Here is a 12,357-nt window from a genome sequence, read left to right on the forward strand (position 1 = left end):
AGAGGAAGGCAAAGACACCCCCCCTCTGAACAAATGTTCCCGTGAAAATCTCATGATAGTGTTCCCCGTAAGTCACTATAAACTGGAAAATAAGTTGAAGGCACACAATATTTTATAGTTTTACCCCCAAAAACATCTCTCTTAACATTTAGTGCTGCAGTGTTAATCCTGTTTACAAATGGTCAAGGAATTCATTTTAAAAAGAGGAAGTGATAACATGTCATTGACACCCATTTATATCGTCTTACATAAGATCACAGTTTCTAATATTAAAAAAGAAAGTCAAAGTCGCTATGGTTAAGAATGTAATCGGACCATAATTCCCAAAAGGGAACAGGAGAATGAGATAGGATACATCTAGCCAGGTATTTGGGAAGGAAAATATATACTTTTTAGATTACAGCTCCCAGAAGCCCCAACTGACATGTACCAAAGTATCTTTTCTGAACTCTATTTAAAACAGAATGGTCACTAATAAAACAAAAAGTTTGAATCTGACATGGACGCGTTTTCTCTCAACATGTTTACCAAGGTCAAACCAGGATAACTATGTGTGGCCCAGTCAAACAAACCTGTGACACGGAATAAATCCTCTACCAGTGGGCATTTGCAAACCATTTATGATCTGATGTGCTTTGCAACTTGTTGCTAAAGCAGTAATATGAATCATGTCATACTCCAGAATTTGGTGGACTGCAATTTTTGGCATTCCTAGCTAGGGCCGCTGGGAGTTGCAGTCCAAAAATATCTGGAGTGGCTATACGTTTAAAACCATTTAAATTACTATACACACAAAGAATTTCTAGTAGTATAATGCATCAAGAACAAGATAAAAAGTCTTGCTGTTTTAATTTAGTAATAAACGTGTGCTCTACTAAAAAGAGTGGAACACAAATGTATTACAGCGGGCCCATTGTATCTGCTGGGGTTTGGTTCTGTGGATGTTCAAGTCCCATTAGACACAATGACATACTAAAATGGTGTCCCTTATATAAAATAGCAAAATTAAGTTTATATATATATATATATATATATATATATATATTTTCCAAGCAGCGGATACTTGAATCTATGGATAAAGAATCTGTGGATAAAGAGGGCTGACTGTACTGGTGTATAACAGCAAAAATAATGAACACAGTTTTTTATGGGTTTTTTGGGCTATGTGGCCATGTTCTAGCAGAGTTTCTTTTTGATGTTTCGCTAGCATCTGTGGCTGGCATCATCTTTCTCTGAAGATGCCAGCCACAGATGCTGGCGAAACGTCAGAAAGAAACTCTGCTAGAACATGGCCACATAACCCGAAAAACCCACAAAAAACTATGGATGCCGGCCATGAAAGCCTTCGACTTTATAATGAACACAATTTTAAAAAAGTCTTACTTCTGTTTCTTCAATAAATTTATTCAACAAATTTATTTATTAAATAAATTTAATAAAGTAATTATTTATTCAACATAAATCAGCAAACTGTTATTCTTATCTCCATGTTTTGAAAAGCAAGCGCTTATTCATTTCAATAGGCTCTGAAGCAATTATGGCTTCCCGTAAAAAAAAAAAACAAAAACACCTCGCATGTTAGGCTGGGTTCTTCTCTTTGTTTTGGTCAGTTAACAAATCCCTTTGGAAGCACTATAGATTCAGAATTACAAAGATGGTCAGAGTAGTGTAAACTCCTCTATACCTTTTGAGGGTGCTCTTCAAGTGTTTAGGATACCAGTGTTAGTCTACAGACAATGTAAAAACATCCAATTATGTATGTAAAAGATTAGTTTTCCTGCCAGCAAAGGGCTTGTACAGACATACAGCTGCTTCAGGTCATTTTAGAGGTATGCTGTTTACATGATGCATGCGTCCTAAGAGGCTGGAAGTGGTGCCAAAGCCATTCTCCAGTCCTAAGGACTGGAGCGCAGCTTGGACACAGCTTCTGGCTCCTTGAGATGCGTGTATCATATAAACAGCATACCTCCAAAGTAACCCGAAGCAGCTTTATTTTGGCCTCTCTGTATGGGCCCAAAGAAAAGAAACCAAAGGATTACTGGATCCCCCGCCCCCCCCCCCCACACAATTTTTTAAAAAAACTGAAGGCACATTCTCTTTTGCCTCCACCTAACTATTGTTACAAAATTTTCTAAAATATATTTCATTCAGAGGCTTAATTATTTTGAAAAACCAGAAATTGGTAGTGGCAAGATGAATTCTGTTTCCTTTCAACCTATTTGGAAATTTGATTGAAGATTATCTGTTCTGATCTGAGGTATACTTTAATTAATTCTTTTTGGTTCTAATATCATATAATTCAGCCTATATTTAAATGTGTTAGAAGCTCACCAGATGTTTTGTAAAATATTAGTGTCTCATTTGCCTTCCCTAATTTCAATTTCAAATTAAATATTTAACAACATTTACAGATTTGCAGAGGAATAGGGATCTTGTGAATAGCCTGAAATGCTGAAGATGATCAATAAAATCTGTCACTGAAAGGAGGTTGTTTTTGCTTCAAAGGGATTCAGAAATGTCATTTGAAGGGTTTGGTAACTATAGAAACTGCTTGAGTGATATTAATTTCTCTCTGCTAATTGGGATTTGTGTGTACGGGTTTGATAATAGATTCTGTGCATTTTCAAGCAGCTGTAATGGCTAAAAGCCTGAAAATAATTGTTTGAGGCTATAAAGACTGCAAATCTTGAAGGAGTTCATAAAATGCAAAAACAGAAAATACAAAACTTGCAAAATGATTAAGGTCAATCAACGGTTACTATCCTCTTCATGTGCAATTTCAAAAGTCCTGTGGACTGTGGAATCCACTGAGGAAATTTTGTCAGACTGGAACATTTATTTAGACTGAGTGTCATCAAGCCTAATCTTAACTGATGGAAAACATAGCCATACAATTTCAAAAACAGAAGATACTGATTTAAAACAAACAAATCATAAGTAGTTATGGATAATCTGAGAAGAAGGACAACAGATATCTGGACTAACATGCTTAAATTGTAGCCCTGATGCAGAAGACTAACTGTGGTATTAAAGCTGTCAATGGGGCTTGGAGAATTTAGGATTTTGGACTACAACTCCCCAACCAAGATGGCCAATATCCATGCTGTCTCACAGATTCTGGAGGTTATAGCCCCAAACCCTAAGCTTTCCAAGCTGTTGCTGTGAGCCAAATGACTAGTTGCAAAGAAGGACAGGAATGATGTAAATTTAACCATTTTGTAGTTGGTCTTTCTGACCTACCAAAGCTCTTGCTTCTACACACCTACAGAGCACAACCATTAAAGATATAAACACACATTTCTTTTCACCTGGTTATCTTCCATCAGAAGTAAGGCAAATATGGCTTTAAAGCATTTTCACATAAAGACAAAAAAGTATTTCTGTACTATTAACCTTTTCCTGACTACATGACAGCAGAAACACAACAGGTAAAGCTTCATCCACAAAGAGATGCAGCCAAAGCCAAGTATCACTTGTTTGGTTTAAGCCTTCAAAGAAAGAAAGCAATGATAGCTCTGGCTGTATCTCTTTGTAGAAGGTGTGGGAATCTCACCAGGAAAAAGCCATAAATCTGTTTGTCTAATATACTGAGATTACTGTTATTGGCAAGGATCCCAAGAACCTGGAACTTGTTTGATGGACACAAGTTAGTTTTATGCTTGTTTTCCCAAGGAGCAGCCCCAGCCCTCCAAAGCTCTGTGCCAAACTTTGAATCACAGCAAATTATCTAAAATAATAGGGCATTGTGGGGTGGCAGGGGCTCAACTATTCAAAGTGGGGTTGGGATTGGATAAAGGACCAAAATATCAATGGAGGAGTGAAATTCCTTGCATGTATCTAGGTGGGCCATTTTGTCTCCATTATACATATTACTGCTAGATATACAATGTCACTACAACAAACATCTGTCATGATCCCTGGAAAACTTAGATCTAGAAATAATTTATGCAAATATAGGAATAAATAAGAAGTGGGGTGGGGAAGAAAAGGAATAATATTTTATGATCCACTTCTCTATATACGCAGTTGAGAGTTGGAGAATTTTTTAATCAACAAAGTCCTGGCTTCCATTTCCTCATCTCCCTGAAACAGTGATGGGAAACATGACAAACCACATGTTGTCAAATTGCAGCTGCCATCATTCTTCACCAATTTGCTCTTCAACACCTTCTGAAAGGCTGCATGTCTCCTGCACCCCTGCCTTAAAATTGATATTAACTAGCATGGTCCGAAAGATTAGTGTTTGAATTTCATTGCCAGTCAGCAAGCATTTACCCTGTAGAAATAATGCAGTTTGACACCACTTTAATTGCCATGGCTCCATTTTACATAATCCTGGGATTTGCAGATTTGTGAGGCACCAGCACTCTTTGGCAGAGAAATTATCATTATCATTTTCTTATATCCCACCTTTCTCTCAATACAGGGACTCAAGGTGGCGAAGATAAAAACCTTATAAAACTACAAACCCCAGGATTCAATTGGATGGAGCTACGGCACTTAAAGTGGTGTCAAAATGCATTATTTCTACAGGGTAAATGCATCCCTAGATGAATGAGAAAGGCCATTATTCAGTGGCAGAGTTCTTGGTCTTCATGCAAAAGATCCCAGCTTCATTTTCCAGCATTTCCAGGTAGAGCTGGGAAAGACTCCTGTTTGAAACCGTAGAGAACTGCTGCTAGTCTGTGAAGACAAGCCTGAGCGAGTAATGATTTAAGATGGGGTATTTCAAAGCTAAGCCTAAATACCCTGAGGGAATCAGATCCTGTTAAGCAGGATCAGGCCTGCAAAGTACTTAGATGGTGGACCATGAAGGAAAGGGCATGTCTGTAGGCTATATTTCAAAGGAAGGCAATGACAAGCCATCTCTGAGGGGTCATTCACACATTGAGTTTTTAGTGCAACTATGCAAATAATCTCACTCATGCATTTCAGGTTTGTTGTTCACACTAAGGAACCGCATCTCTGTGAGTCTATTACTCACATGTCGGCCCTCGAATAAAGATGGAGTCGAAAATGCATATGCACTCAAAAGCACATTCAAGACATGCAGAGTTTTATCCCAGGTCTATTCGCATTGGTTATTCGCACAGCCAAGAATGTGAATATTTTTTAAAACAACTTTGGGGACATCCCCAACATCGATTATCCCAGGTTAAGTGGATTTTTTTGGCAGCTCCGCCAAATTTAATTGGATGCATTCAAAATGCATTTGAACAACAAAAATCCAACCCAGATTTTACCTGGATTATTTTTACCACTGAATAATCCCTGAGTTGTTGTGGGCCTTCAGTCTATGGACTGGTACTTGTCTGCAAGCAACCAGCTACTGGTCTGTGGTGGTGAGTTTCCTGGAGAGAAAGAAACATTGGCACCAACAGGCACAACTATGGTACTGGTCTCTAGCTCAGTGGGGAAAAATACTGCCAGTCTGCCACATCAGACAGCTTGGGAAGCATTGGTCATGATGAAAATCCTTGGGATCAGAAAGCACAGATCTCTGGTGAGAAGAGGGATTGGTCTCCACTCTTCCCCACTCTGCTGGAGCAAAAGTCAGCCTTGCACAGGAAGAAAAGAAAAACCTCAGAATTTATAACCACAGTTCTATGATTATAAGAAAGTGTACCTTGATCACTCTACTTTTAGTTTCTTCTGTTTGATTCTTACTATGCTAACAGATCCTAAGGTGAGCCAGTGCAAAACAGGAGTCTGTTACTTTAAAAATGTGTTGCCTGATCTAGTGGCCTCTGGATATAATAATAATAATAATAATAATAATAATAATAATAATAGGTTTTATTTATATACCGCCCAATCACTGGGAATCTGAGCGGTTTACAATAGAGGGGATAACAGACAGTTCCCTGCCCACAGGCTTACAATCTAAAAGACACGACACAAAAGGAGAAGGGAATGGTGAGGGGGGAGAGGATCAGGTCCAGCATTCTTCTCTCCCTCTGAGGCCTGGACCAGGCAGATGGACCGGAGGGAGGGCTCTTCTTCTTCAGGCTAGCCCCTGATGGAACTGGGCCAGCCTACTCTCTCCCTCAGAGGCCGAAAATATAGGGACTTACAATACACATCACTGCCAGCCAGCTTGACCTTTGTAGTACAGCATATCCAGAAGGCACCACATTAAAGAAAATTGCTTCAGTAGATATGCGCAAGAAGGAGTTATTTTTGTTTGTTTACCCCTTAATAAGCTGTATGTGACAAAAATCTTTTTTCTGTCCAGAAGTTAGTGGAGCCATGTCCACCTTTGCATTTGTCACTTTATGTACCCTACACACAGACCTCAAATAATCAAAGTCCATATTACAAAATCATTAGGATTTTCCACCAGACTTTGTATTTCTGCTTTTGAAAGCAAAATGCTGTACAGGCACTAACAAATATTAGTGCTTACCATTTTGCCACGGAAAAGCATTGTGGCTCCTGGTTTCTGTAACTCAGTCACCCTGAAAGGCATATGAGCATGATATTTTCTTCTAGTCAGTTGGGGCCCCCTCCTCTCAACCTGTGGATCAATTATTTGTATTATGCATAGTTTGACAATGTTAGATCAAACACTAGTCTTTTGTTTTGTTGATTTTACTTAAAACCAGAAACAATGTCAGCCAGTTTTCTTAATGGGAAAACTCAGATTTACTTCTTTAAGGCAGAAAATAGCAGTTGGGGGGAACCCATGTAGGGCCCAACTTGAGACACTATGCAACCATGTGCAAAGCCTATAAGCAAGACAACTACAAAATTATTACTGTATTTGCTGTATCTCTTGCAGTAGAATTTTAACAAACTGTACTTTTACTTCTTTTCAACTGGGTATTTTAATATTGTTTTCTGCCTGGAGTCTTTTTGACAACAAACTGAAACAAAGCACACAAAAGACTAATCACAGAGGCAGAACATGAACAGGCACATGGGGCTGATTTTCAGGTTTGCTTTCTTCCCATACGCTGTGATATTCAGTTTTATCATAACAAAATTCAGATGGGATCCACTGTTGTAATGTGTTTTGTATTTTCAGTCAGCTGTAATGCTGTTAAAGGTGTTGGTTTAGAGACCAGCACTTCCAATCACAAAAAGATGACAAATCTGGCAAGACTAGCCAAGCAACCAGTAGTTCTTTCTCAGCCTTTAGGCTTACAATCAACTTATCCCACTATGAATTCTCTGTCAAAGGGTATTTACATATAAGCCACAGGCTCTGGAGTAGAGTGCTCTGGGTTACAGTTCATGTGCACCAGAAAACCGGTTTGGGAATCATGTGGCCCTTCACATGTCTAAGTGATTTTATCTTTTTAAAATTGTTTTGTTTTTAAACAAATAGTACACTCAGCACTTTCCTGCCACTGCAAACTCCATGGGGCAGAAAAAACACCACAAGACGCTGTGTGCAGGTTGTTTCATGGAAGTTGTTCGCCCACTAATGGTCTTATCACTGAGGAACTCTCCTGTCCACCCAAGGAAATCCAAGCATTCTCCATAGCATTTCTAAAACTACTGCACTCTGGACAAGAGAATCTATAAATTTTAATTCAGTACCTGTACTATTCATTTTCTGTTGTTATACTACCTGCTCCCCTTCCTAGAATTGGAAGACCTAAAGATGGTAGTGCATTTGCTGGTAACCTCAGCTCTGTACATTGAGCTTCCTTTGTAACAAGTTTGGAAACTTCAGGTTTGCCTTAGGGTCGCCATAAGTTGCAAACAACTTGGAGGCACACAGCAACAACAGTCATAATGTAAATTTTTCTTTGAGAGCCAGAATATAATGGTTTTGAGTGTTAGACTAGGACTGGAGACCAGGGTTTGAATCCCCTCTTGGCTATGAAAACCCACTGCATGATCTTGGGCAAGTGACACTCTCTCAGCCTCAGAGGATGGCAATGGCAAACCCCTCTGACTGCTAAGGAAACCTCATGATAAGTCGGAAACAATTTGAAGGCACAAAACAACAACAAAGTCAGAACTGGTAGGTTTACAAAAGTCTATAGAGGTGTTGTGGCAGCAGGACAACCAGACGTCCTTCCTTCTTCCAGGTCTCTCCTACGTTTCAACCTGTCCAAGAGGCATTGCAAAACTCCTCCATTTTGAGCAGGACCAAGAAGCACTAATTTATATTTCTATTAGTCTTTTTAGCTTTGTTTCCTCCAATTTTCTTGACTGCCCTACATTCTGCGGTGCCTTGTCCTCCTTTGCAGTGAGGACTTCTGTGTGGCAGGCAAAAAAGCAATACAAATTGGGAGGCAATAAGGCCATTTGTTGTTGTGTGCCTTCAAATTGTTTCTGACTTTTGTTGACCCTTATGGTTTTCTTGGCAAGTTTCTTCAGAGTGGGTTTGCCACGGCCACCCTCTGAGGCTGAGAGAGTGTGACTAACCCAGAGTCACTGACTGGGTTTCCATGGCCGAGCCGAGATTCAAACCATGGTCTCCAGTCGTAATCCAATGCTCAAACCACACTGGATCACATAAAATCGTAATGATCGATAAGATCATAAAGCATCCAGATACAGTTTCCGGGTTTGGTTCTTTTTTGCTGCCTGAAGAGAAGGTTCCTGAAAAAACCTGAGGAGAAAAACCGTCTTAGATTACCACACTATACTCTTATAGTACAGAAGCCCCTCTATGTTCGCTGGGGCACAAGACTCCTATGAAAGTGAAAAAGACACAAATAAAAAAACACTACTTTTTTTTACCTGAAAAACCTCTTTAGGAATCTCTAGGTCCTCCAGTGCAACTCTATGGTCAACATCTGCCAAAAGCTGATCACAGAATCATGCTGGAGGACCTATAAATGCCTAGAGAACTGCTTTCTCTAGTAATTTCTTCAGTGTTTCCCAAACACTTTACATCCCTTAAGAGATTTTGGACTCCAACTCCCAGAAGCCTCAGCCATGCTGGCCAATAGTCTGTGATTCTGGGAGCTGAAGCCAAAATCCCTTAAAAAGAGCAGTTTGGGCAACTCTATGGTCAAATTCCACCAGAAATTCTCTGAAGGACCTAGTGATCCCTAGAGAGAACATATTAACCAAAGCCACAAATAACCAAAGCTGCAACAGCCAAAGCCACAAATGTGGAGGGCTATTCCACTGTAATGGCATTATTATATTTTATTTTTATTTTATTATTATTTTATTGTTATATTTGTGTTGTAATCCGCTTTGATTCCCTCAGGAAAAGGCGGAATATAAATAAATTATATTATTATTATTAATGCTACTCCACTTTTACTGCTCTGGCTGCCTCCTGTTGCATTCTGGTTTATGTAGTCCAGTAAGGCCTAAGAGCTCTCTGGCAGAGAATTCTCAACGTTCCTCCCTAAACTACAAACCCCAGAATGCAACGGGAAAGCAGCCAAAGGGAACAGCACTATTAAACACTAATCTACCTAGACGCAATTTGCGTAGAGTAAGAACTACGCATGCGCGGTTGGTAAGGAACTACCCTGCGTGTGTGCCAGACAAAATGGCGGACGGGAGCTCGCTCAGCAACGAGGCTGAGGCAGTGCCTCCGCCGCCTATGGAAGGACTGCAGCTGGTTCAGCAGGGGGCCGAAGCCCGTCTCTATCGGGGCCTGTTCCTAGGCCGCCCTGCGGTGGTGAAGCACCGCTTTCCGAAGCGCTACCGGCATCCGCTCCTGGAGGAGAGGCTGAGCCGAAGGCGGACGGCGCAAGAGGCCCGTTCGCTACTACGATGCAGACGGAGAGGTAGGGGCGGGGCCTGTGCTGGGTGGGCATGGTGTGAACGTTGATTGGATAAAACAGGAAGCGGGGTGGGGCTTATATAAAATTCTGTCGTTTGATCACCGGAAGTCATCGTGGCTTAGTGGTTTGATGGACTAGGACTCTGGAGGACGCGAGTTCGAGGCCCGGCTGGGTGACCTAATAAATAAAGTCCTAAACACACACTGCATAAATAATCCAGTTTCAGACCGCTTTAAGTGTCCTGGCTTCAATGCTAGGGATTCTTGGGAATTGTAGTTCATTGTGGCACCAGGACTCTCTGACAGAGAAGGCTAAATGGCACCCAAAACTACAGTTCCCAGAATTCCTTAGGGCAGTTACAGCGGTCTGAAACTGGATTGTTTCTGCAGTGTGTTTTGGACACATTTTCTCAGCCTCAGAGGATGGCAATGGAAAAGGCAAACCCCCTCTGAAGAAACCTGACCAAAAAAACCCCGTGATAAGTTTGAGGTTGACCTGATGGGTAGGGGATTCTGGGAGTTGTAGTCAAAGCCAGTGTTATGTAGTCAGGGTGACCAGCTGTCCTAACTGCAAAGGAGGAGACGACACCAAAATGTAGGACAGTGTAGGACCCCCAAAAAAAAGGGGGGGGGGAGAAATGTAGTATAGTTTGAGAAAAATGGAAGACATGACCAAATGCAAGCCGAAAACACTTTTAGGAGTTTATCACACGAAGGAGATTGGGAGTTTATCCCGTGAATATTGTGTAATTCGTGTAATGATTTCACACGACGTCACACAAAGCCCACCATTAAAGTGGTCACAAAGAAGCATCAATGCGCATCTTTTACTTTTGGGATTTCAGCGGCAATGCATTTCCGATATCGCTTTCTTTGTGCAATTGCGTGTGATGATCATTCACACAATTACTCACCATTTCCGCTTCATTTGCGGGATGCTTTAAATGCTCTTTGATCTCTCTCTTGTGCTGAAATCAGCCCCAGTGTAATAAACTCCATAGAAACATAAATTCATGCCTCTTAGCTGTGCTCAAAATGGAGGAGCTTTTGGAATTCCTACTGGACACAAGGCTGAAATGTAGGACATGTCCTGGAAAAGGTCACCCTACTTTAGGTCTACCATAAGTGGAAAACAACTCAAGGTCCCAAGCCATTTAGGACTTCAAATGTCACCACAAGCACCTTGCATTCAGTCACAAAGTGTATTGGCATCCTAGTTAGCTGCAAGTAGAAACCAGAGTGGCTGATACAGAGCTGAGTTTATGCCCATGGAAAAGGAGGCGTTATTCAGTCACAAAATACAAACCTCTTCTCTAGTATTGTATAACCCTCATTTTCTGATATTGTATTACTTTTGAGATGATCAACAAACAATTGTACACAATACAAAACCGAAGACTAATACTTTATGCACCTCTTCTCTCTAGGGATTTCTGCACCTGTTGTCTACTTTGTGGATTATGTTTCCAACTGTATCTATCTTGAAGATATTGTGGGATCAATCACAGTCCGGGACTATATCATCTCTGAGCAGCAGTCTGGGAAAGGTGCCAGTAGCCTTACTCTGTTAGCAGAGAAGATAGGTGACATTTTGGCATGGATGCACGATGAAGATCTTGTACATGGAGATCTTACAACTTCAAACATGCTTTTACGACCACCAGCAGAAAAACTAGACATTGTGTTAATAGATTTTGGACTGAGCTTTATTTCTGCTCTCCCTGAAGATAAGGGTGTTGATTTGTATGTCTTAGAGAAAGCTTTTTTGAGCACCCATCCAAACACAGAGGCCCTGTTCGAAGCGCTCCTGAAGAAGTACTCATCTGCCTCTAAAAAATCAGCACCAGTGATTAAAAAACTGGATGAGGTACGGCTAAGAGGAAGAAAGCGTTCCATGGTTGGATAAAAACAATCAGAATGCAAAGCTAGGGAAGAGAGGTTTAATTTTCTATGCGTTTCAAATATTATGTCAAATGATAAGATAGCTGATTTCAGTATGCAAAGGGATCTTACAGCACTTTTGAGACTAGCTGTGCAAAAGAAGTTGTAGCATGAATTCTATTAGCTATTTTTACTGTTTCACATTTGTACAATAAAGCAGTTTGTGGTTTTATGACTGAGATTTGATAGTGATCGCATAATAATTGAAGAATTTGAGGACAGAAACACACCAACTAAAGAACTGTTACAGCTTTGCTTCTATGCCATCTTCATTCCTAAATCAAACAACAGAGTCTTGTGGTGCCTTAAGGAATTAACAAGTTTTTATTTGGCATAAACTTTTATGGAATCCAACACATTTATCAGATGTAAATCAGATATAGGCCCTCAAGTGGACTGGAGTCCACAAAAGCTTAAGCCAGGCAAAACAATACTACAGTATAGTGACATGGCTATCCCCCCCCCCCTCAATTTCAGTTTATAATGGGGCTTGAAAACACTGGCTTGCCATAGAAATACCTAGTGTTATTGGATTATGTGCTCCTTGCAGCTCAGGGCATGGTTGGTAAAATTCTGTGCCCCTTACAGGTTCTTATTTGCACCATAGTCACTTGTGCCAAATATTAAGTGCTTGCAAGCACTTAATAAACAATGCCTAAGATTCCTTAGCACTGAGCCAGGGCAGTTAAAGCAGTCTCAAACTGGATTAT

General features: G+C 40.5%; 1 protein-coding gene across 1 annotated transcript; it reads left to right on the forward strand.

Moving 5' to 3' along the window:
* The first annotated feature begins 9,443 nt into the window (after positions 1-9,443).
* Positions 9,444-11,828, forward strand: TP53RK (TP53 regulating kinase). The gene is made up of 2 exons (XM_089518507.1): positions 9,444-9,710; positions 11,134-11,828. The coding sequence occupies exons 1-2, from the start codon at positions 9,470-9,472 to the stop codon at positions 11,610-11,612; spliced, it is 720 nt and encodes a 239-aa protein (XP_089374633.1). The 5' UTR covers positions 9,444-9,469; the 3' UTR covers positions 11,613-11,828.
* The last annotated feature ends 529 nt before the right edge of the window (positions 11,829-12,357 follow it).

This window comes from Sceloporus occidentalis, unplaced genomic scaffold, assembly GCF_023333645.1.
Source record: "Sceloporus occidentalis isolate IW3139 unplaced genomic scaffold, rSceOcc1.0.p SCAF_3, whole genome shotgun sequence".
Classification (NCBI taxonomy): domain Eukaryota; kingdom Metazoa; phylum Chordata; class Lepidosauria; order Squamata; family Phrynosomatidae; genus Sceloporus; species Sceloporus occidentalis.

What these genes read in the sequence shown, in the direction of transcription:
- TP53RK (XM_089518507.1), top strand. Translation starts at nt 9,470, where the DNA reads ATGGCGGACGGGAGCTCGCTCAGCAACGAGGCTGAGGCAGTGCCTCCG. An exon ending in ACTACGATGCAGACGGAGAG is followed by an intron (nt 9,711 to 11,133) that starts GTAGGGGCGGGG and finishes TCTTCTCTCTAG; the next exon opens with GGATTTCTGCACCTGTTGTC.